This window comes from Aedes aegypti, chromosome 1 (assembly GCF_002204515.2).
Source record: "Aedes aegypti strain LVP_AGWG chromosome 1, AaegL5.0 Primary Assembly, whole genome shotgun sequence".
In the NCBI taxonomy this organism is placed as follows: domain Eukaryota; kingdom Metazoa; phylum Arthropoda; class Insecta; order Diptera; family Culicidae; genus Aedes; species Aedes aegypti.
Genome location: NC_035107.1, coordinates 154,357,600 through 154,382,676, shown reverse-complemented (window position 1 = coordinate 154,382,676; position 25,077 = coordinate 154,357,600). Strand labels below are relative to the sequence as shown.

The following is a 25,077-nucleotide window of genomic DNA, read 5'->3' as shown; positions in this document are numbered from 1 at the left end:
AAATTAATTCAGAAGAATCACAACCTGTCTTCTAAAACTGCTTTAGAATGAATCACCTTTTTAACATGTTTTCGCCGTGTACATTGCTTAAATTTTGCATACACGCAAACAAATTGTGCGGTAAAAACTACCATATTAGGGGGTTAACTTAAGCGCTCGCACCGACAATTTTCAGCAGACCAGAAATGCGCTTGATTTTACCATGTCTGTAGTCGAAATCAGATTGTTGTAAATTATTTCTGTCAAATGTACAAGTAATGTGGTGGGATGTACCGCAAACATAGTAAATTCGTCTGAAATTCCATTGGTAATTTCAAGAATGGGCGTAATCAGCTAAAATAGTAATATTTACCACAGAATTTTTTCCCGTGTACAATAAGCTCGCGTTCAAAAACTAGGGAGTTCCTATTATATTCCATAAAAAAATATGATAAAATAATAAGCCGTCAGTTACTTGCGACGTGTTTGTACCAGTGTAAAATCGATTCAAGTAGTGTTTTGTTTTGATTCGTGGTTAAGTCACTTTGTCTCTCCATACAGCGGAGCGGCGAAAGTATTTGTTAGGTTGCGAAAGTTGAAAATCTTACTTTTGTCGTTTTATGAATCCGGAAGTTAACCGTTCTAATAGTGTATATATGTATATATACAGGGTGTTTGGTTCCAAATTTTTAATAATTTGAGGGTCGATAGGTCTCTATGAGATATGAAAAAGTGCCCATGGAACATAAGCTATTTTATGAGACGTTTCGAATCATATGGTTTCCGTTTGTTTACCAGCTTTGAAAGTTTCTGGCGGGCCGATTTATTTACGTTTCTTCTAGCGCTACATTTGGAAGGAACTTATTCATCAATGGCGCTGGTGGCAATGCCACAAAGTTTTTAATTTTCGCATGTAAAATTGAAATCAGCAGGCAGGGAAGATATTTTTCATCTACTGGTAACATAATACATGTAAACCGGGTAGAAACATGCGCTGAAAGAGACGGGGACGTCATCGCCAACAAAAATGTGACCAGCGCCATTCAGATATTATGCTAGTTTTTTGAACAACAACAATGAACGGCCCGCCAGAAAACGTCATTCGAACGTCTCGTAAAATGGCTTATAGGGTCGCAAATCACTGCTAAATGAATTATTCACGATTTCTCGATTACTTTTTCAAATCGACGTAAGTAACTTTCATACGGTATTGAAAAAGTTAATTAAAAAGAATCACAACCTGTGTACGATTAGCGGACTGTAACGCAATGCCACGACGGGAATTTCACGGGAATTTCGGAGGAATTCAGTCACATAATTGAAAAATCACTTCCTTAAATTTGGTATTGATATATTGCACTTATTCACATGGTTTTTAATGAATTAATATTATAGAAAAGGAAAAAGCGAAAATTGTAACCGCTCGCGACGGACGCCGATAAACTTATGAAAAAAAAGCTCTGCAGCGCGCATTGGGCGCGCTAACTCCTCTCTTCCAAAGCTCGACTTTGAAGCGTTGCCAAATCAATCGCAGCAATCGGGTACATTGAAAATTTTCGTGCTGTCAGTATGCAGCGCGAACATCCTCCCCCCGGCAGTAACTCAATCAAGCAGAAGAATTATCCAGGATTGGAAGCGGGGCCAGCTTGTGTATTGGCCGCCTTTGTATCCCAGATCGAGTCCGAAGATCGACGACGCGGGTGAATCCATCTGCCCCGGGGAAAACTTTATCGACGACTCCAAACTTCCAAACTTGCGGTGGTAAGTTATCTTCCTTTATCATTGTAGTGAATGAGCTGTATAAGTTGTTGAAATTCATTGAGCGTGTACAGTTTGGTAGCCGAAAGTTTACAGGAGTGTAGAAAAGCTCTTCGACAGGAATGGAATGAAGGATGACGATGAGGGACTATGGTTGTGTGTGTTAACATATCGTTCTGCATACGAATGATGCCAGCGAACGGCATGAGGGAATGGTAGATGGAATGAAAGAGAATCCAAATGATAGGTGCGAAAAAGAGAAAGGAGTTTTTCGGGTTGGCTTGCGGTCGAGAGTTGGACTAGACATTGAGTCATAAAAGTAATTTTGTGAGTAGTGGTCGTTGAGTCCTTTGGCGCGGGATGAATTAAATCATAGCTTCGAACGCGTTAGGGTTGATTGAAGTTCGGTTACTACATGGCGCAGTGCGGTAAGCGGTAAAATATCTATATAGGAAATAAATGGTAAATGTACCATAAAGTTCTTCTAGCAATAATAGGGGAAAAATGGCCGGGGAGAAAAAGATGAAATGAAATAGCCGGAGAGTGAGTTCTTCGTGCAATAATTGAAAATATGCCGGAGAGAGAGTTCTTCGTGCAGTAAGTGGAAAAAAATGCCGGAGAGAGAGTTCTTCGTGCATTAATTAGAAAAAAAATGGCCGGAGAGAGAGTTCTCCGACCACTAGTTGAAATGAAAAATTGCCGGAGAGAGAGTTCTTCGGGCAATAATTGAAAAAATGCCGGAGAGAGAGTTCTTCGTGCAATAATTAAAATAAAAATGCCGGAGAGAGAGTTCTTCGTGCAATAATTGAAAAAAAATGACGGAGAGAGAGTTCTTCGTGCAGTAAGTGGAAAAAAATGCCGGAGAGAGTTCTTCGTGCATTAATTAAAAAAAAAATGGGCGGAGAGAGAGTTCTCCGACCACTAGTTGAAATGAAAAATTGCCGGAGAGAGAGTTTTCCGACCACTAGTTGAAAATGAAAATTGCCGGAGAGAGTAATAATTAAACAAAAAAAAAATGCCGAAGAGAGCGTTCTTCGTGCAATAAGTGGAAAAAAAAATACCGGAGAGAGAGTTCTCCGACCACAAGTTGAAATGAAAATTGCCGGAGAGAGAGTTCTTCGTGCAGTAATTAAAAAAAAAATGCCGGAGAGAGGGTTCTTCGTGCAATAAGTGGAAAAAACAAGAAAAATTCCGGAGAGAGAGTTCTTCGTGCAATAATTGGAATAAAATGGCCGGAGAGAGAGTTCTCCGACCACTAGTTGAAATGAAAATTGCCGGAGAGGATTTGGATTGGATTTGGAATGAATTTAGATTGGATTTGGATTGAATTGGATTGGATTTGGATTGGATTTGGATTGGATTGGATTTGGATTTGGATTTGGATTTGGATTTTGATTTGGATTTGGACTTAAATATGGATTTAAATAAGATTTGGATTGGATTTGGATTGGATTTGGATTGAATTTGGATTGGATTTGGATTGAATTTGGATTGGATTTGGATTGGATTTGGATTGGATTTGGATTGGATTTGGATTGGAATTGGATTTGGATTGGATTTTGATTGGATTTGGATTGGATTTGGACTTAAATATGGATTTAAATAAGATTGGATTGGATTGCATTTGGATTGGATTTGGATTGGACTTAAATATGGATTTGGATTTGATTTGAATTGGATTTGGATTGGATTTGGATTGAATTTGGATTGAATTTGGATTGGATTTGGATTGGATTTGGATTGAATCTGGATTGGATTTGGATTGGATTTGGATTTAGATTTGGATTTGGATTTGGATTTGGATTTGGATTGGATTGGATTGGATTTGGACTTAAATATGGATTTAAATAAGATTTGTATTGGATTTGGATTGGATAGGATTGGATTGGAATTGGATTTGGATTGGATTGGATTTGGACTTAAATATGGATTTAAATAAGATTGGATTGGATTGGATTTGGATTGGACTTAAATATGGATTTAAATGTGATTTGGATTGGATTTGGATTGGATTGGGATTGGATTTGGATTGATTTATTCTCGGAATAAAGTTCTAGTGACCTAGTTTTTGTTTTTTGATTTTGTAGTCGATTGAGAAACTGTCAGTGAAAGTATGGGCAACATTTTTTAAATCATTGAGTAGTAAAAAAAAAGCGTGGAATACAATGCACGTCAAAAGAGTAGACAAGGGGAAGGATGTAGTGAATGAGCTGTATAAGTTGTTGAAATTCATTGAGCGTGTACAGTTTGGTAGCCGAAAGTTTACAGGAGTGTAGAAAAGCTCTTCGACAGGAATGGAATGAAGGATGACGATGAGGGACTATGGTTGTGTGTGTTAACATATCGTTTCTGCATACGAATGATGCCAGCGAACGGCATGAGGGAATGGTAGATGGAATGAAAGAGAATCCAAATGATAGGTGCGAAAAAGAGAAAGGAGTTTTTTCGGGTTGGCTTGCGGTCGAGAGTTGGACTAGACATTGAGCCATAAAAGTAATTTTGTGAGTAGTGGTCGTTGAGTCCTTTGGCGCGGGATGAATTAAATCATAGCTTCGAACGCGTTAGGGTTGATTGAAGTTCGGTTACTACAATCATCACCACCATTCCAGGACGTATGTTGGCATTCTTCTTGGTCCACTTACTACGTACCTGAAGCTCCACCAGGTACTCTCGATACCAACGATTCCAAAAATTACCTCGAAGAAGCTGGACATATTGCCACCGGGACAACCTGTTGACTGGTATCTCCTCATATGTTGGTTCCGGTATGGCTGTCAACGGTCGATCCACCATAAAATGCCCCGGAGTTAGCGGTTTCTGGATCCAACGCATCTTCCGAAACAGCATAAAGCGGCCGCGAATTCAGGAGGGCCTCAATTTGACACAAAAGCGTCGAAAACTCCATCATTGTCAATGAAGCGGTATTGCAGGTTTTCTTCAGTACAGATTTTGTGCTTTTTACACCGGCCTCCCATAACCCACCCAATGGGGGGGAGCCTGGCGGAATCATTTTCCAACGAATCTCTCGTGGTTGGCCAGAACTCAAAAATTTTGCTTTCTGTTGTTCTGTTCTTGCTCCTTAAACAGGTTGAACAGCTCGTGCAACTCCTTTTTGGCGCCCACAAAATTGGTCCCGTTGTCAGAAAACAACACTTCCGGGACACGAATCTTTGCAAGGCACCGATGAAAGCGTCCGACGTCAAATTTTCAACCGCCTCAAGGTGGATCCCCTTCGTCACCATGCAGATGAAAATACAAACGTATCCCTTCACCGGCGCTGCCTTCCTACCAGTTTGCTTTGATCAGGAAAGGACCGGCGAAATCCAATCCTACCCTTTGGAATGCTGGAGCTCGATCACAGCGACTTGATGGAAGATCCTCCATGAACTGATCAGCTGTCCTGGGATTTAACTTGAAGCAGCGAACACAACTTCGTGTAATCTTGCGCACCGCTGAGCGACCGTGCAGGTTCCAAAATTGTCTTCGCAAGGTGGCTAGCAATGCTGCTGGGCCGATGTGCAGATTTTCGCGGTGGACACACATGATAAGACTATCCACCACCACATTTCGGTTGGGGAGAATCCATGGATGTTTGCTCGTGTACGATAGATTTGAGTGGCGCAGGCGGCCACCCACACGCAGGACGTCGTCATCGAAATATGGATTCAGATTTTTAAGCTTCTTAGGGGACTCACCTGCATTCAACTTGAAGATTTCTTCAGCAAATTCGTGACGCTGCACGACACGTACTATTACCTTCAAAGCTGCTTGCATCTCGGGTATAGTAGGGAAAGTTGATACTTCACGATTCTCCTTCTTTTTCTTGCAGTTCCCGCAGAAGCGCAGCACATAGGCCACTACTCGCTGCAGCTTCCGAAAACTCTCGTACTACTCGAAGACAGGCGGTATTTCAAGCTCCACCATCGTGCTTGTGACGACGGTAGCCTTGAGCTCAGGAACTTCGTCATCCAGCAACGGTGCCGGATTGTCCATTTGGTAGTTTTCGGCTCGTAAAAACGTAGGACCGTTCCACCAAAGATCACTAACAGTTAATTCTTCAGCGGAACATCCGCGGGATACTATATCGGCAGGATTGTCTGCGGTGTTCACATATCTCCACTCAAAGTCATTGTCATTAGAAGTAATCTCACACACTCTATTTCTTACAAAAACGTCCAACTGTTCCGGTGTTTTCTTTAGCCACGCAAGCACAATTTGGTTGTCCGACCATAGGACCACTTGCCGGAAAGACATCCTTAATGTGGCTATCACTTTCATCACTAGTCGATGCAGCAGTAACGCTGCCAGAAGCTCCTTACGCGGAATTGTTAGCACTGATTTCGGCACTATCTTCGACTTTGCAGTCAAAATCTTCACTGGGCTTCCCGGAACGATGGATCTAATGTATACGCAGGCTCCATACGCTTCCAGAGAAGCATCTCCGAACCCATGTATTTCGAAAGCGGTAGCTCCAGGTGCCACCACTTGACGAGGAATCTTGATCTTCTTCACATCACTTAAGCACTTTAGGAAGTAGTTCCAACACTTTTTTAATTCTTCAGTTAATTTTTCATCCCAGTCAATTTTATCACACCATATATTCTTCATCAGCATCTTTCCGACGACAATCACTGGCGCAGCCAACCCCAGCGGATCGAACATACTTGCCACCAACGACAGCACTTGACGCTTCGTCGGGTTATCGCCGACAGGAGACGGCTTCGCAACGAAGACTAATTCATCGGTAGACGGATTCCACAGAAGACCAAGGGTTTTGATCACGTCGTTCACTCCCATATCTGCTATGCTGACCAACTCCTCACGTTGTGCCTCCGGTATGGAAGCCATCAGCTCCGAACAGTTTGAGGCCCATTTGTGCAAATGGAATCCCCCTCCTTCCAAGAGTTGAATCAGTTGCGACTGGGCTTCAAGCGCTTTAACAATATCATCGTATCCAAAAAGTGCATTATCCACATAGAAGCAGGTTTTGACGATTTCTGCTGCCAGTGGAAACTTATGCCCATCTTCATTTGCCAACTGCAACAACGCCCTCGTTGCCAAGAAAGGCGCTGAAGCCGTACCGTATGTCACAGTCTTCAATTCTAATACTCTGAGTGGACTCGACGGATCCAACCGGAAGAATATTCTTTGCAGTCGGCGATGGTTCTTGTCAACTAGTACCTGACGGTACATTTTTGCCACGTCCGTCGTCAGGACATAGCAAGGAATTCTGAAACGAAGGGCAATCTCGTCCAGAGCACACTGATTTAACGATCCGATCATCATCACATCGTTTAATGATAGTCCCTTTACCTTCGCCGATGCATCAAATACCACTCGGCATTTTGTGGTAGTATTCGACGGACGCAAGACGGCGTGGTGTGGTAGGTACCACTCAACACCTTCAGGATCTTCACTTTCCTTAACTTCTTCGCAGTGCCCAAGACGCTCGTACTCAGTCAAAAACTCCGAATACTGTTGTTTCAAATCTGGATCTTGAGCGAACCTTCTTTCCAGTATATAAAACCGCTTGAGGGCCATCGTCCTGGAATCACTCAATTCGGAAACGTTCTCCTTCAAGGGTAGCTGAACAACATATCGTCCCGTTTCATCACGGCGATGGGTCGCTTGGAAATGCAGCTCACATTCATCAGCCTCCGTGGGCACATTGACGCTTGAAACATCCTCAACTTCCCAAAACTTTTGTACGGTGCGATTTAACTCCTCCAGTGTAAGTGAATGCGAATGAACCACGGAACCATACATTGCGTCGCCGCAAACACCACCTACGACCCAGCCCAGTTGGGTCTCGCGCAGACACGGAAGGTTATCAGCTAATTGCACCTCTCCTGGCATCAGTAGCTTCAAGAATAACTGGTTGCCCAATAACAAATCCACCTTTCCAGATTGGTAGAACTTCGGGTCAGCAAGATGGACACCAGCTGGAATATCCCATTCCCGTACACTAACCGTTGAAGAAGGCAAATCCGACGTGACTTTATCAGCCACCAAGCACTTCACGTTGGCGCTGAATCCTGAATACCTTGACCGGATGTGAACCAAACTGCTGCTTGATGCGTGGCCCTTGGTGTCATTAACTCCAGCCACGACAACGTTAGACGGGCTCGTGTTCAATCCAAGGGACTCAACCATTTGCTTAGAGATAAGATTGACTTGCGAGGCGCTGTCTAATAAAACTCGACAGGGGTGGGTTTTTTGGTTTTTGTCGATAATATCCACCACCGCTGTGAGCAGAAACACTTGGTGAGATGGCACCCTTTCATTACAGCAGCTAGCGGACGTCGCTTCTTCTGTCGGAGTTGCTGGTGGTTCTTCATTCTTCGGCGATTGGAGGGCAGACGGCTTCGATTGCGGATCTTCAACGACACTTGGCTTCGGTTTTTCCTCTGCGTGCAGCAAACTATGGTGACGGCGCTTGCATCGGCTACAAGTCTTATCAGACGGGCAACTGCTACCACGATGTCCGCGCTTTAAGCAATTGAAGCACGCATTGCACTCCTTGATCTTGACCAATCGCTGCTGAACGGAAAGCGCCTTGAACTCAGGACACGCGAAGTTGAGGTGACCCTTTCCACAAAAATCACATTTTGTATCCGAAGCTGTCGTGACTGCTGCAAAGGACTTCTGGCTAAACTTGGTGGCAGCAGCGGAAGGTTTTGCTTGACTTGATGCAGACTTCGTCCCAGGACCATCACATCTCTCCATAGTGAAGCACTCCTCCTTCAAGAACTTCAGCATTTCATTGTACGAGGGCAGCTCACCGTGCTTAACTGTATGTTCCCATCGTCGACGAACCTCTTTATCCAAAGCCTCTGCCAGCACATGCACCAAAATCAGCTCCGAAACTCCTAGGAACTCCTGTTCCAAGAACTTCAAACTTTCGACGTGCTTCGAGCATTCATCCAACAAATTCCTCAACTCGTCGTAGGTTCCCTTGGACATCTTTTTGAGATGCAACAACCCATGGATGGGCTTATCGATGGAATGGCGTTTGTTCTCATACCTTTCCTCAAGAATTTCCCAAGCATGATTGTAGTTTCCCTCACTTATGGTCTTGGCATCGATTATACCAGATGCGCTCCCCGTTAAGGCTTTATCAAGATGGTATAGCTTTACAGCTGGGGGATCGGGAGTATTATCCACAAGGTCCTTGAACATTACTTTAAACTTTGGCCAGCTTTCATAGCGGCCGTCAAAAGTGGGGATTGGGATCTTGAGAGGCTGATGAACAAGAATGGGGGCTTGAGCTTGGGTATTGGCAAAAGTAGCTCTTGACGTGGCAGGGTTCAATGAAATTTTAGCCAACTGCTCTTCGAGGTTCACGGATATTACATCCTGGAGATCATCAAACTGCACATAGTGCGAATCATGGTCCTCTCTGTTATCTTCAGAGACCAACGCGAGGATTCGCTCGTGGACCTCGGTGTATTCCCTTTGCACTGCCTCCACTTTCTTAACATAGTGGCGAACCTGTGCCTCACTTAACTGGGGCGCTTCTTCTTCATCAGGGAATAAGTAATTGAATAATCTTGTGAGCTTACCTTTTGCCAAACCACGACGATGAACGAGAACGCTAAGCTGCTCTGCCTGTGCCATCGTTTCCTCCAAGTTGGTTTGCTTCTTATCCTTCTTCACGCTAGGAGTTTGCTGGTTAGCTGCTGTAGTTTGCAAAACTTTCTTCTTCGGCATGGCCAGAGAATCACCGGAACATTTCGAGCCTTATGCCCGAACCAAGCACGGAAAACAGCCAAGTCTATGATCACGGTGCTTGGGGCGGAAAGGTGTTCTCCTGGTCCAAATTCACTTCACAACCACTTCACTTTTTCGCTTTTCAAGATGGCGTCTTTTACGCTCATCCAACACTTGATTGCAATGGCGACTTGTTCGCTCCTGCACACTTGCCAAGATGGCGTCCTTTCTTCACTTTTTGGTTTTTCGGTGGCCGATCACCAATTTTCGCATTCGGCCGGATCACATTTTCACATTCGGCCGGACCACATTTTTTCCACTTCATCGGCCTTCAATACCAATTCTTCCGAAATTCCACTTCACTTAACATCCATCGAACATCCGGTTCGGTAGGACCAATTCATGTACGATTAGCGGACTGTAACGCAATGCCACGACGGGGATTTCACGGGAATTTCGGAGGAATCAGCAGCAATCGGGTACACTGAAAATTTTCGTGCTGTCAGTATGCAGCGCGAACAACCTGTCTTCTAAAACTGTTTTAAAATGAATCCCCTTTTTAACATTTTTTTTACCGTGTACATCGCTCAAATTTGTTGGGGCCTTCCTTAGCCGAGTAGTTAGAGTCCGCGGCTACAAAGCAAAGCCATGCTGAAGGTGTCTGGGTTCGAATCCCGGTCGGTCCAGGATCTTTTCGTAAAGGAAATTTCCTTGACTTCCCAGGGCATAGAGTATCATCGTACCTGCCACACGATATACAAATGCAAAAATGGCAACTTTGGCAAAGAAAGCTCTCAGTTAATAACTGTGGAAGTGCTCATAAGAACACTACGCTGAGAAGCAGGCTCTGTCCCAATGAGGACGTAAATGCCAAGAAGAAGAAGAAGAAGATCGCTCAAATTTTACATACAATCAGCTCGCGTTAAAACACTAGGTAGTTCTTATCGTTTCCCACACAAAATGTATGACAGAATGATAAGTCGTTTCATTCTGTTACTTACGATGTTTTTGTACCAGTGTAAAATCGACTCAAGTAGTGTTTTGTTTTGATTCGTGGTTAAGTCACTTTGTCTCTCCATACAACGGAGCGGCGAAAGTAATGGTTGTGAAAGTTAAAAATCTTACTTACGCCGTTTTGTAAATCCTGAAATTGGATGTTCTAAAAGTGAAAAATCGAGTTGGTTTAGAGTGGAACGTGTAGAATTTCGTCTGCGAAACACGTAGGGTTGATAAAGTAAGTTTGTTAAGTTTTTTGACTTGAGTCTGTTTGAATAAGTTTTCGAGATTTTAAGATTTTCAACTTGGTCATCTTCGAAACCTCATCTTCTTCTTTCTGGCGTTACGTCCCAACTGGGACAAAGCCTGCTTCTCAGACTAGTGTTCTTAGGAGCACTCCCACAATGTATGACAGAATGATAAGTCGTTTCATTCTGTTACTTACGATGTTTTTGTACCAGTGTAAAATCGACTCAAGTAGTGTTTTGTTTTGATTCGTGGTTAAGTCACTTTGTCTCTCCATACAACGGAGCGGCGAAAGTAATGGTTGTGAAAGTTAAAAATCTTACTTACGCCGTTTTGTAAATCCTGAAATTGGATGTTCTAAAAGTGAAAAATCGAGTTGGTTTAGAGTGGAACGTGTAGAATTTCGTCTGCGAAACACGTAGGGTTGATAAAGTAAGTTTGTTAAGTTTTTTGACTTGAGTCTGTTTGAATAAGTTTTCGAGATTTTAAGATTTTCAACTTGGTCATCTTCGAAACCTCATCTTCTTCTTTCTGGCGTTACGTCCCAACTGGGACAAAGCCTGCTTCTCAGACTAGTGTTCTTAGGAGCACAAGTTATTAACTGAGAGCTTTCTTTGCCGATTGACCATTTTTGCATGTGTATATCGTGTGGCAGGTACGATGATACTCTATGCCCTGGGAATCGAGAAAATTTCCTTTACGAAAAGATCCTCGACCATGGTCATGCTGAATAGCTGCGCTGCGAAACCTCATATTTATCTAATTAACTATGCATCACACATCTGTCACTCGAGTTTTTTCGACAGTTGTCACTCTATGTGACTGGATTACTATGGGAGTCGACGGGTGACATCTGTAATATGCATGTTTGCTTTGATCGACTATGAATACAGACGAGTCACATGAATTTGCTCGATGTACAAAATAGACCCCTTAGGGGTCTATTTTGTAATTCGAGCGAATTCACGTGACTCGTCTGTAATCATTGTCGATCAAAGTAAGCATGCTTATTTCAGATGTCACCCGTCGACTCCCATAGTAATCCAGTCACATAGAGTGACAACTGTCGATAAACTCGAGTGACAGAGCCCAGTCGAGCGAAATTTTTGGTCGATAGTGACTCCAGTCGAGTCGTTTTTGATCGACTAGACTTATAAAATAAGGCCCTTAATCTCAGCGCATGAATCGAAAGCTTATGATCTATTGCGCATTTCTATCGCAGAAGTTTTTACAAGTGCGGAAACGCTAACAAAAGTGCGCATTCGTATCAAATTGGGTAGGTGTCTTCGGGGGACTTATTCTTCTCAAATCGAAATGACATCAACATGATTCGATGCAATCCCGTACTTTTATTCACACTTTCACACTTATGAGACCGCACTTCGCAGTCCAGTGGTGAAAGAAATACCCAAAATTCTATCTTAGTTTCTTGGACGTGAATTTTGTAGAAAATGATTCGAAGGCTCAAATTACGAAAAGTTTGCAAAAAGTGACGGAAAAATCAGCATTTTTCGACGTATTTTCATGAATTTTATTAAAATTATCGTAATTAATGTTCTACAAAATATGCATTAACTTGTTAGCTATCAAAGTGTCTTTGAGAGCAAAAGTGTATCTTTTGTAGATTCATCACAATATCACGTTGAAAGTTGTGCTTCAAACAGCAAAAAATTCAAAAAAATAACGGTTGGTCACCCTATTCGTTCATCCGTTCGTTGGTTGATGCCTCCGCGTGTGAATAAAGTGCTCGGAGACGACCAGCTTTGATGAGTAAATTTGACGGATAGCGCCGACAATTTTTGTCGCATAGGATTCATAGAATGTAGCGCGGTTGTTGCACCATGACCAGATTCATTTCCCGAGAGCATGCACGGAAAGAAAAAAAACAATTGTGATTGAAAATAAATCTGTAAGGGAAAATCAACTAATGATCATTGCTGTTCTACTACTATCACAAGTTGCGTGAACATTTATTAATGAAAATAAAATGCTTTTGGACGTGTGCAACAATGGTAAATCGGTCTGATGTATTCTGTGCAGTTCATACTTATGTTCCACACGCTCTCCTATAATTGTTTTTAATCCACTTCGATATCGTAGATCCGCCCTCAAACCGGATGGCGTACAAATCATTCAACTTGCCGCAATTTGTAATTATGTATTGAACATTGCTCATCATTCATGTATTCATATACGTGACGTATATATGCCATATGTCTTCTGTAAAATTTCCCTAGAATTCTGCCGCAAATGATTTTTAATTTTGATCTTCTTCTTGGCATTGGCCGGCTTCTCAGCTTAGTGTTCTTATGAGCACTTCCACAGTTAATAACTGAGAGCTTTCTTTGCCAAAGTTGCCATTTTTCGCATTCGTATATCGTGTGGCAGGTACGATGATACTCTATGCCCAGGGAAGTCAAGGAAATTTCCATTACGAAAATGAAAAAAATGATATCCAGAAGAATTTCAGTCATATTTCCAGATGAATCTCAGCAGGATTTATAGAAGAATCCCAGCAGGAATTTTCGAAAAATTCTAGGAAAATTGCTGGACGAATCTCCCAAAGATATGTTAAAGCCTTCCAGCAGGATAACAGAAAGAAATCTGGGGGTATTTCAAAAGAATTTTCGAAAGAATACTCTACTTTTACTTTTGCTGGCACTACGTCCTTCAAGACACGACCTGCGCCACAATGTTACGCCAACTAATGCGGTTTATGGCTGCTAACCTCCAATTTCTCGATCGCCCCACACTTCCAAGATCCTGCTCCACTTGGTCAAACCACCTAGCTCGTTGCGCTCCCCTTCGTCTTGTACCGGCCGGATTTGAGGTGAACACCATTTTTGCGGGATTGTTGTCCGGCATTCTCACAACGTGTCCCGCTCACCGTACCCTTCCAGCTTTGGCGACTTTCTGGATACTGGGTTCACCGTAGAGGTGCGCAAGCTCGTGGTTCATTCTTCTCCTCCATACGCCGTTCTCACATACTCCACCGAAGATCGTCCTAAGCACACGTCGTTCAAAAACTCCTAGTGCTTGCAGGTCCTCGTCTCATGCCCGTAGAGGACTACCGGTCTTATCAGCGTCTTGTACATGGTACACTTAGTACGAAAGTGAAGTTTACCAGACCGCAAGGTCTTGTGGAGTCCGTAGTAAGCACGACTTCCGGCAATGATACGTCTTCGAATTTCTCTGCTGCAATTGTTATCCGACGTTATCAATGATCCGAGGTAGACAAATTCGTCCACCACCTCGAACTCATCCCCGTCGATTATCACGCGTCTGCGAATGTGAGCTCTATCGTGCTCGGTTCCTCCAGCCAGCAGATATTTCGTCTTCGACGTATTTACCTTCAATCCAACCCGATCTGCTTCACGTTTCTGCCTGGTATACTGTTCAGAAACCACCTGGAACATTCTTCCGACAATGTCCACGTCGTCAGCAAAGCAAATGAACTGGCTGGATTTATTGAAGATCGTGCCCCGCATGTTGAAGCCCACCCGTTTCATAACACCTTCTAGCGCAATATTGAGCAGGAGGCAGGAAAGACCATCGCCTTGTCGAAGTCCTTTGCGTGTTTCAAACGGGTCCGATACTGCACCCGATATCTTCATACAGCACTGTACACTATCCATCGTTGCTTTGATCAGTCTAGTCAGTTTCCCGGGAAAACCATTCTCGTCCATAATCTTCCATAGGCCGCTTTGAAATCGATGAATAGATGGTGCGTAGGGACTTGATATTCGCAACACTTTTGGAGGATCTGCCGCAACATAAAGATTTTATCTGTCGGCGATTGCCCGTCCACAAAACCGACTTGATAACTTCCCACAAATCTGCTTGCCAGTGGCGATAGACGGCGGAAGATGATCTGGGAAAGCACTTTATAGGCTGCGTTAAGAATGGTTTAGGTGTTCATCGTAGTGCTGCTTCTACCTTTTTTTTTTGTTCGGAACATAAACCACTGCGACCAATATTTGATCTATTGTAGTATATCCCGTGTCCGTTGTTTAGTGCATGTCGTGTTACCTTATCACTTTTGAGAAGTGATAAAGTATTCGGTTTTCTTACAGTTGTAATTCCTAGCTTGATCGCAGGAAAGGATTCTAATTGAAAGGTTCTGCTATTTATACCCTTTGAAGAATGTGGTGGGTACACTCTCCACAGGCGCGCCCCTTTATCAGTCAAAATCGGATCCCTTGATAAAGCCAGGAAATTACACAGATATTGTCCATTAGAGTGGTTCAAAAAATCGTTTTTGTTCCACACCGCTCATTCGATCCAAGATCAAATTCTGAGTGTCCTCCCAAAATTTGAGCGCATTCGGATGAAAATTGAGACTGCACAAGCCCTTCAAAGTTTATATGGGAATTACTATGGGAAAAGCAAACAAATCATTCAATCGGTCATAGTGTTTGTCCATGTGCTTTTGGAGATTAGAGCTACATTGATTATGTAAGATACATTTATCAGCTACAACCTTGCCGAAGACCGTTTTCAAATCGGACGGCTCATTAATTAGTTATAGATTTATAGCCAATCGCAAATTCTTCTACAGTGCTCACTTATCTTCTGAATAGGCAACATTGCTGCACCTGGCGCGAAAGATAGCACACATAAATCATGGCTACTATGTTTTACTGCATATATCCAGTGGTGCCTGCAGAGCAGCCCAAATATCATAGCCAAAGTTTTACAACTCATACAGAAATCAATAACTAATTACTGAGCCGACCGATTTGAAAACGGTCTTCATCAAAGTTGCGGCTGATGAATTTATCTAACAGTATCAACGTAGCTCTAATCCCTAAGAATACATGAGCAAACACTATGACCGATTGAATGATTTGCTTGCTTTTCCCATAGTAATTCCCATATAAACTTAGAAAGGCTTGTGCAGTCTCAATTTTCATCCGAATGTGCTCAAATTTTGGGAGGACACTCAGAATCTGATCTTGAATCGAATGAGCGGTGTGGAGCAAAAACGATTTTTTGAACCACTCTATTGTCCATGCATCAGAATCCTAGTCCTTACTTCTTCAAACTAGAGAACTAAATAAATAAAAGATCTAAAAACAAATTGTTGTATTCGACTCATTTTTTTTTCCTTATTTCAAAATTATTCTCGGCAACTGGAAAACCGAGACTTGTCACTTTTAACAAGTTTTAAAAATGTAACAAGGACTAAGAAATGTGCCTTTGATTACTAATATCCTGTTCTCTTCGTTTGAAGCAGTCAGGACTAGGGTTCATTGGTAGATCTTTACCCCATAACGCACCACGAAAAGGTGATCTACCCGCGTTATGGCTTCCACCTTTCAATCACCTCACGTTCGTCCGTCAAGATACCTCCATCCTTATCCCACATTTCGGCTCGCGGCACACAGCCTTTGCGGGATGCATTGAGTTTCTTGTAGAACTTACGTGTTTCTTGAGAACGATACAGCTGCTCCATCTCTTCGCACTCCAACTCTTCCAGGCGGCGCTTTTTATCCCGGAATAGATGGCTTTGCTGTCTTCGCTTCTGTTTGCTTCTTGTTTGTTCCACGTTTTGACGGGTGCCTTGCTGCAGCATCATCGCCCGCGCTGCATTCTTCTCGTCCAAAACCGTCCGACACTCCTCGTCGAACCAACCGTTCCGTCGACTTCCTTCCACGAACCCAATAGTACCTTCCGCTGCGTTGTTAATGGCTGCTTTGAGACTACTCCAGCAGTCCTCAAGAGGGGCTTCGGTGAGCTCTCCCTCATCCGGCAACGCTGCTTCAAGGCTTTGCGCGTAATCAGTTGCGACTTCGGGTAGCTTGAGTCGTTCCAGATTGTACCGTGGCGGGCGTCGGTACCGAATGTTGTTCACAACGGAGAGTCGTTGACGCACTTTAACCGTCACTAGGTAGTGGTCCGAATCGATGTTTGCGCCGCGATAGGTTCTGACGTCGATAATGTCCGAGAAGTGTCTTCCATCAATCAAAACGTGGATGATTTGCGATTCAGTCTGTTGTGGTGATCTCCAGGTGTACCGATACGGGAGGCTGTGCTGGAAGTAGGTACTACGTATGACCATGTTTTTGGAGGCGACGAAATCAATCAGTCTAAGGGCCGATTTCTTTACCTTCGCTTAAGCCGTAAACCACGTTTACCCATATGATTAAACTAGGTTTAAGGCTTAAGCGGGGTGAAGAAATCGGCCTTAAGGCCGTTTTCGTTCGTAAGCTGGTGAGTGCTGAACTTCCCTATAATCGGTCTAAATTCCTCCTCCTGGTCAACCTGAGCGTTGATATAGCCGATAACGATTTTGACATCATGGCTTGGGCAGCCGTCGTATTCACGTCCCAGCTGCGCGTAGAAAGCGTCCTTATCGTCATCGTCACTTGCTAGGTGAGGGCCGTGCACGTTGATTATGCTGATAATGAAGAAACGGCCTGGTAGATGGTATAACCATCCCTATACGAATGTACCGTCGACCCTTTCCAGCAAACCTCCTGCAGCGCTACGATGTCGAACTTGCGGACCCTCAATAATTCGGAAAGAATGCGGGTACTTTCCAAGAAATTGAGAGACTTACAGTTCCATGTTACGAGTTTCCAATCGTTAGTCCGTTTTCGATGCCTAAGTCTATGCCGATTGTTCCGGTTCGAATTTACATTGTATGCTAATTGTACTGATTAATTTTTACGACTGGCTTGTAAGGCCTGCACCAACCCCCTGTCTCGCCGGAGGATCATCGTGCACAGCACTGTTTAGAGTCCCACGCTGGCACTAGGATGATGATCAGCCGCTCCTAACATGGAGAACAGACGCTGTTTTGAGCCGCCCCTAACATGGAGAACAGATGCTCTGATAAGCTACACACTCAGAAGAGGGGAGCCCCCCTTCCCTGTCAGCATATGACCAAGGTCCAACCAACGGATACTCGCACCACGGGGAGGTAGGGATAGGAATTACTGGACAAGAGGCTAAGGACCACAAATGGGGTCTATTTTATACCTGCAGGTACGCGAAGTACCGATGGTACGCATTGTCCAGTCATTTACCACCCATTTATTTTATTTTCGAAAGAATCCTAGAAAGAATAATCAGTTTTTTTTTTTTGAAAAATGCAGGATGCTTCTGGATTGTAGAGGTAATTCAGCAAGAATTTCTGCAGGAATCCTTCAAAAAAAATCTAGTAGGTAGGATTTAAAGGATCCTCAAAAAGAATTCCGAAAGAATCCCATAAGATTTTCCGAAAGAATCCTAGAAAGATATCCGGAAGAATTCTAACAGGGTTTTTGGAAGAGTCTCAGAAGTATTTCAGATATATTGACGTAAAAATCTCGGTAGAAAGATTTTTGGAAGCATCCTCGGAAGTATTCAAAAGGACTTCCGAAAGCATCTTAGGTGATTTCCGGAAGAATACCAGAGGCATTCTCATAAGAATCCGAGAGGCATTCACATAAGAATCCCAGAGGCATTCTCATAAAAATCCCAGAAGTAGTTCTTTCATTTTCATTTTCATTTTGCAGCGTTTGGTGGGGCAATGAGAGCGCAAGTCAGTCCAAAGCCGGGGGAAGGGATAGGTAATGGCCGTAATAGTCTATGCGGACCACTTGAACACCATCGGAAAGGATAAGAAGGGTTGGGGTAGGGTATAGGGAATGGAGAAGACTTGACACAGTAATGCAATTAATGCTGCAAAATGTAAATGTGCTGAAAGCAATTTAATTTGAGTTTTGAAGTTTGATTTGACTTAATGAAATTCCAAATAGACCGGCCATTGTACAAGTAAGAAAGAATAAGCTGATCGCTTTCTAGAAATATTAAAAACAACAAAATAATAACAATATGAGAGTGATGCTAAGGGCTGCTGATGGCACGATGCGACGCTTTAGGAGATTTTGATACTGATTGAACATTACTATAAAGAGCGCAATTCAAATGATGATGATAACTTTATAAACTTTATCTATTTTTGCACTGATTGACGATGCTGATTTATATAAAAATATTTGATATTATTAGTTCATTTGTTTGTGTGATCTATGAGTTAATGAAGTAGAAATTTTACATACCCTTGATGATTATACTTCCCTGACCAGAAATATTCTATTTTGAGCACTCTTTTCGAAGCTATTCTATCTAGGTATCCATGTACTGCTTTCAATCCTGAAATTATTCTTATTGTGCATGCTCATGCATTATATTAGTGATGCTCATAATCATGCAACAGATAAGAAGGAGAGAAAGAGAGAATATAGGAACAATGATTAGCCTTTCGGATCTTAAGACCGATGTATAAAAATAATTTGTTTCGAAATTGTCCGCGTGGTCTTCTAGTGCCCCTATTAGATAAGAATCAGTCATAGACATACATACCGAATGCTCGCCATGACCCTGATAGGAATGATAGGAATTACTGGACAAGAGGCTAAGGACCACAAATGGGGTCTATTTTATACCTGCAGGTACGCGAAGTACCGATGGTACGCATTGTCCAGTCATTTACCACCCATTTATTTTATTTTCGAAAGAATCCTAGAAAGAATAATCAGTTTTTTTTTTTGAAAAATGCAGGATGCTTCTGGATTGTAGAGGTAATTCAGCAAGAATTTCTGCAGGAATCCTTCAAAAAAATCTAGTAGGTAGGATTTAAAGGATCCTCAAAAAGAATTCCGAAAGAATCCCATAAGATTTTCCGAAAGAATCCTAGAAAGATATCCGGAAGAATTCTAACAGGGTTTTTGGAAGAGTCTCAGAAGTATTTCAGATATATTGACGTAAAAATTTCAGTAGAAAGATTTTTGGAAGCATCCTCGGAAGTATTCAAAAAGACTTCCGAAAGCATCTTAGGTGATTTCCGGAAGAATACCAGAGGCATTCTCATAAGAATCCGAGAGGCATTCACATAAGAATCCCAGAGGCATTCTCATAAAAATCCCAGAAGTATTTCTTTCATTTTCATTTTCATTTTGCAGCGTTTGGTGGGGCAATGAGAGCGCAAGTCAGTCCAAAGCCGGGGGAAGGGATAGGTAATGGCCGTAATAGTCTATGCGGACCACTTGAACACCATCGGAAAGGATAAGAAGGGTTGGGGTAGGGTATAGGGAATGGAGAAGACTTGACACAGTAATGCAATTAATGCTGCAAAATGTAAATGTGCTGAAAGCAATTTAATTTGAGTTTTGAAGTTTGATTTGACTTAATGAAATTCCAAATAGACCGGCCATTGTACAAGTAAGAAAGAATAAACTGATCGCTTTCTAGAAATATTAAAAACAACAAAATAATAACAATATGAGAGTGATGCTAAGGGCTGCTGATGGCACGATGCGACGCTTTAGGAGATTTTGATACTGATTGAACATTACTATAAAGTGCGCAATTCAAATGATGATGATAACTTTATAAACTTTATCTATTTTTGCACTGATTGACGATGCTGATTTATATAAAAATATTTGATATTATTAGTTCATTTGTTTGTGTGATCTATGAGTTAATGAAGTAGAAATTTTACATACCCTTGATGATTATACTTCCCTGACCAGAAATATTCTATTTTGAGCACTCTTTTCGAAGCTATTCTATCTAGGTATCCATGTACTGCTTTCAATCCTGAAATTATTCTTATTGTGCATGCTCATGCATTATATTAGTGATGCTCATAATCATGCAACAGATAAGAAGGAGAGAAAGAGAGAATATAGGAACAATGATTAGTAATGAGTTAATTATGTAGTTTTGTTAGAATTATAAACAATTAAACAGTAGTAATGAATAGCTTATAAAATGACTTTGCAGCACAGCTGAGCCTTTCGGATCTTAAGACCGATGTATAAAAATAATTTGTTTTGAAATTGTCCGCGTGGTCTTCTAGTGCCCCTATTAGATAAGAATCAGTCATAGACATACATACCGAATGCTCGCCATGACCCTATGACCAACATTTGTATATGTATAGCCTTAGCTGATGTGGCTTTTCTAATAGGTAGTTCTTTCACTCATTGATTGTCTTCAAAACCTTGTCATGTATAGAAAATTGATTTTATTTCATTTATTACTACATTGAAGCTACATTGTACTTATTAAGTATTAGGTATTATTTTCTTTTTATCACTATTGATATTATCAAGGCCAGAATTCCCAGTGAGTTAAGAATTTTATAGTACTAGAACACCATAGAAGATCACTAAACATTACCTATTCATGGAACGGCTTTTTGCTCTATTATTTTAGGTAGATGCTATTGATCTCCCTTTGCTCCTATCCGCAACCCGGTGCACGCGCCCTGTTGGTTTTCGAAAACCTCGTAGAAGATTACAAACCGTCAATGGCATTCCCAATTATTACCCCACATTGCACATTCAAGGGTCTGATTGTGCTCCTAACCCACCCTCAGTTCGTAATCTTCCCGCCAGTTTGAAATTATATTTTCCCGAAGTGAAAGTAATTTTGATGAGTGATAGCCTAGTGCAGCTCAACTGTACAGTAGTTTAACCAGAATGTTAAGGTCATAAGATAAAATCTAAATTTTGTAATAAAAAGGTTGCCATTGCTTTGAAATTCACCCAACATCTAATCAAAACTACTACCAACAGCGATCAATTATCAAAATTCATCGCTCCCTGGAAAATATAATCCCAAGCCCAGGGAAATCCAAGAAGTATTTCTGAAAAAAAAAAAAAATATCAGACTTATTTTCGGAGGAATTCCAGAAAAATTTCTAGTACTTATTTTTTGGCAAAATCCTCTAAAAATATCCAGAAGAATTGCATCAGGATTTTTGGTAGAATCTTCCATAGTATTTCCGAAAGAATTTTCAAGAATTTCGAAGAATTTCACATGATTTCAAAAGTAATCCTTAAACACACGCAAAATCATATACAGATTTCTGTAAAAATTCCGAAAAGATGTCCAGAAGAATCACTAAGGGCTATCAAATACATATATATGATATAAATGGTTGAAATAAGCGATTTTAAATAGTGATACTACAATACACCAGCTGTCTCTTCAGAAATATCGTGGTTTATGAACAACCCCTTGACCATACTGTGGAGCCGTCCATAAATTGTGTATTAATCTTAGGGGGCGGGGTCTGTTTAAAGGTTACGGTTCATATAAATAAAAATTTCAAGAGTTGACCACAACGTACCAAAATAATTCCAAAAATATAATAACGTGGTTTATGAAGGGCCCTTGCAGGATATTATGTTTCATGTTTACAATATCGATTTTTTTCAGAATGAGAGGCTCTCCATAAATCACGAGGCCTTTTCAAATTTGTGTATGAAAAAGTCCACGTGGCTTATGAATGTTTCCTGGCAGATCAACGGACTTTGAACTTATTTTAATGAATCCTATGTTTTTGTAATAACTATACGAATATCCTATTGATATGGTGCTCGTACACGTCTTTGTTCTGGGTATTAAACGTTGAAGGATAAACAATGCTGAAATTGATACTATTGGAAATCGGTACATTTCACATTGATTAATTGTAAAACCAACAATACTTATGCCTCCTGGCCAACAATTTACAGGTGAGATCAATTTGTAATGAACATAAAAAACGGTTCATTTTGTTGTAAAACTTGCTTTCAAGTTCTGTATGAATCGTTACACAACTTGCAAAATAATGCTGAATGTATCCCGATATGATTTTGATAGTACCCTCAAAAACTCTTCTACGAAATTGCAAAAAAAAAAAACAATACTTACATTGACAATTGGGCTCGAACAGTTCCTAGATCATTGAGCTTTGCTTGAAGCTCAGCTATCTTGAGGACATTAGTATCAAGTTGATGTTGTAGGTCCAAATTTTCTTGTTGAAGTTTTTCAAAATCCACACTCAATTTAGTCCTCTAGAAATAGATAAAAATTATTACATAATTAAAAATTCTTATTCAATTATACCTTGTCGTTGGTAATTTCCAATAATGACTGAAGAGTAGTACGTTCCTTAAATGTGTTTTCTAACTGTTGTTCAAGAGCAGATATTTTATCTGCTTGTTCTACATTCACATGCTTCAACGTTATTTGGTTGGCCTGCAAACAAACAATAAAATGGCTAAATCATTCAGAAATTCATAAACTCGGAATTATATCATTCTGCGATATTATCTTACCTTCAGTTCAGATATTTTTTCCAAAGTACTTTCACCATTATCTGATTTTGTACAGATTTCAGTGTTCTTTAAGTCGTGTAACTCCTTTTCAAGAACCTGTAACGTGTAAACATATATATTTTTTTTTTACTTAAACGTTTATTTAACAGGCTTAAGCGCCACTAGGCATAACGGAACCGAATTTAATAGGGTCCTAAAGCCCTGTCTCAATTTTAGTTCCAAACGCTTATGTTTAGGCCATAAACACATGTTTACTAAGTTTTTGAATAATTTTTGTATGTTAAACGCGGTTTAAGTTAGTCCTTAAAACATTTTTTTACGATTTTTTCTCCTCTTGGTTTAAACTCAAAAGTTGGATATATTTTGTTTTCTATGTTTCTTCCGAAATGTCAGATAGGAACAACCCCAGGGTTAAAGCTAAAACCCATAAAGCATTTTTGTCGACAAAGTAAACGCCAAACATGAGCAAAAGTGTCAAGGTTCATATTTGGAATCATTTTTAAAATCAAAGTTTAAATATGTTATAGCCGTTATTTGAGCTGGAAAAATTGCTAAATAAGTTGAAAGAACATGCTCTTTCGTATTATTAAATAAAACAATGATTCATTAAACATTTTAGGACCCAAAGATTTTTGCAGATTGCAGTGTATACAACCTAAATACTCCAAAAAGACCGCGACAGCTGTCCGTCCATAGAGGGGACCTAGTACTTGAGCATACGATGTGTGGTACTAGTGATGTTTCTGTGCAGGAATTATATGGGAAAATCTCAGTTTTGAAACGGTAAACATTCTTAACAACCCGTTGTTTGTATGGTCGCGTATTTGAAAACATTAATCAGTATGGTCAAATCTACATGTTAATAGCTTATTTAGTTGTTATTTTGTGATCAATATCTAAATAATAACATATTTTGTTATTTACTTTTGCCAATATTTTAGTTATTATTTTGTATTATTTTGTTATGGCTACATCGGTCATGCGACCCAGCAACACACATTTTATAATTTTGTATTATCAACTGATATAGGGGGAGATCCCCCAGTGCCGGACAGCACCCAATACCGGACAAAGTCGAAACATTGAGAAATCATGGTCCAATCAAGATGGTGTATTAGTAGAAAAGAAGGCTATTATGTAGACTAATGTTTGTGTAGAACAACACATTTTTTAAATATGCATGCCTTTTTAAAAAAGTAGAAAAGTTTGAAAATCTTTAAAAAATTGACGTATCCTCATAATTTTGAGCCTATTTTTTTTCTGTTTCTGTTCGGGATGAACCACTGCCACCAGTTTTCTTTGATCTTTTGTGGTATACCCGTGTCCTTTGTTTAGTCGTTCTACTTCATTACTATTGAGAAATAATGAAGTAGTCGTTTTTTATACAAATATCATTATTTACCATTTTGCATAGAGTTGAGCCTATTTAGTAATTGTTTTGAATATAAAAAAATACTTTGAATCCCGCAAGCATGATCGAACATAATCCTAATTTGATAGTATGAATGTATTTTGTACCATGATTGAACTAAATATGGACACATTACAATTTTGGTTAAGCACCTCCTGTGCCTCAGTTTCGGACAGCTTGATTTGTTATATGAAATCTTTGTAATTATTGCATCAGTGTCTCAAAATACTTTCATTTTTCAAGGGTTCCGTCGATCATGGTATCAAACATGCAATAAAATTAAGAAGAATGAACATTCAGAATAATATCGTAAAATGTGCTATTTTTCATCATATATGAAAGAGGTTTTTAATAGGCATCTTGCAAACTAAGAAAAACTCAAATTATTCTAGTAAATATTGCAAATTCGTTGAATTGGTAATTATAAACTATTCCTATAGTGTACACATTCAATGATGTTCAAATTTACAGAATTCGATGCATTTCCAGATCGTGTCCGGTATTGGGTGCCACCTTTAAAGATCGATCAATTTGGTACTGAAATACATCATCAAAATGCAATGTCAAAATTCATATTTATATTTTCAAATTTATTTTTGTACACTATAAAAATGATAATATTTATCATAAATGGGTAACACGAGCCCATAAAATCAATATTTTTCGAATTATGAATTTAGTGGCTTAAGCGTCCGGTACTGGGGGATCTCCCCCTATGACCAAAATTAGTCATATATAAGTTGATAATACACTATTATAACATGTGTGTTGCTCGGGCTGTAGAAGATTTTTACAAATGATAAAATGAATAGATGGATAGTAGTGATCCTTTATATGAGAGATAATCGGAAGTGAAATTGAATGATTTGGCAA

General features: G+C 40.6%; 1 protein-coding gene across 5 annotated transcripts in view; it reads right to left on the bottom strand.

The window, feature by feature from the left end:
• LOC5569994 (coiled-coil domain-containing protein 186) overlaps positions 1 to 25,077 on the bottom strand; it is a 249,268-nt gene that overhangs the window by 187,384 nt on the left and 36,807 nt on the right. For all 5 annotated transcript variants that reach the window (XM_021851496.1, XM_021851488.1, XM_021851480.1 and 2 more), the window contains 3 exons: positions 22,794 to 22,889; positions 22,582 to 22,713; positions 22,387 to 22,529 (listed from right to left, as the gene is read on the bottom strand). In XM_021851496.1, the coding sequence (XP_021707188.1) occupies positions 22,387 to 22,529; positions 22,582 to 22,713; positions 22,794 to 22,889 (371 nt within the window). The remainder of the gene's footprint in view (positions 1 to 22,386; positions 22,530 to 22,581; positions 22,714 to 22,793; positions 22,890 to 25,077) is intronic.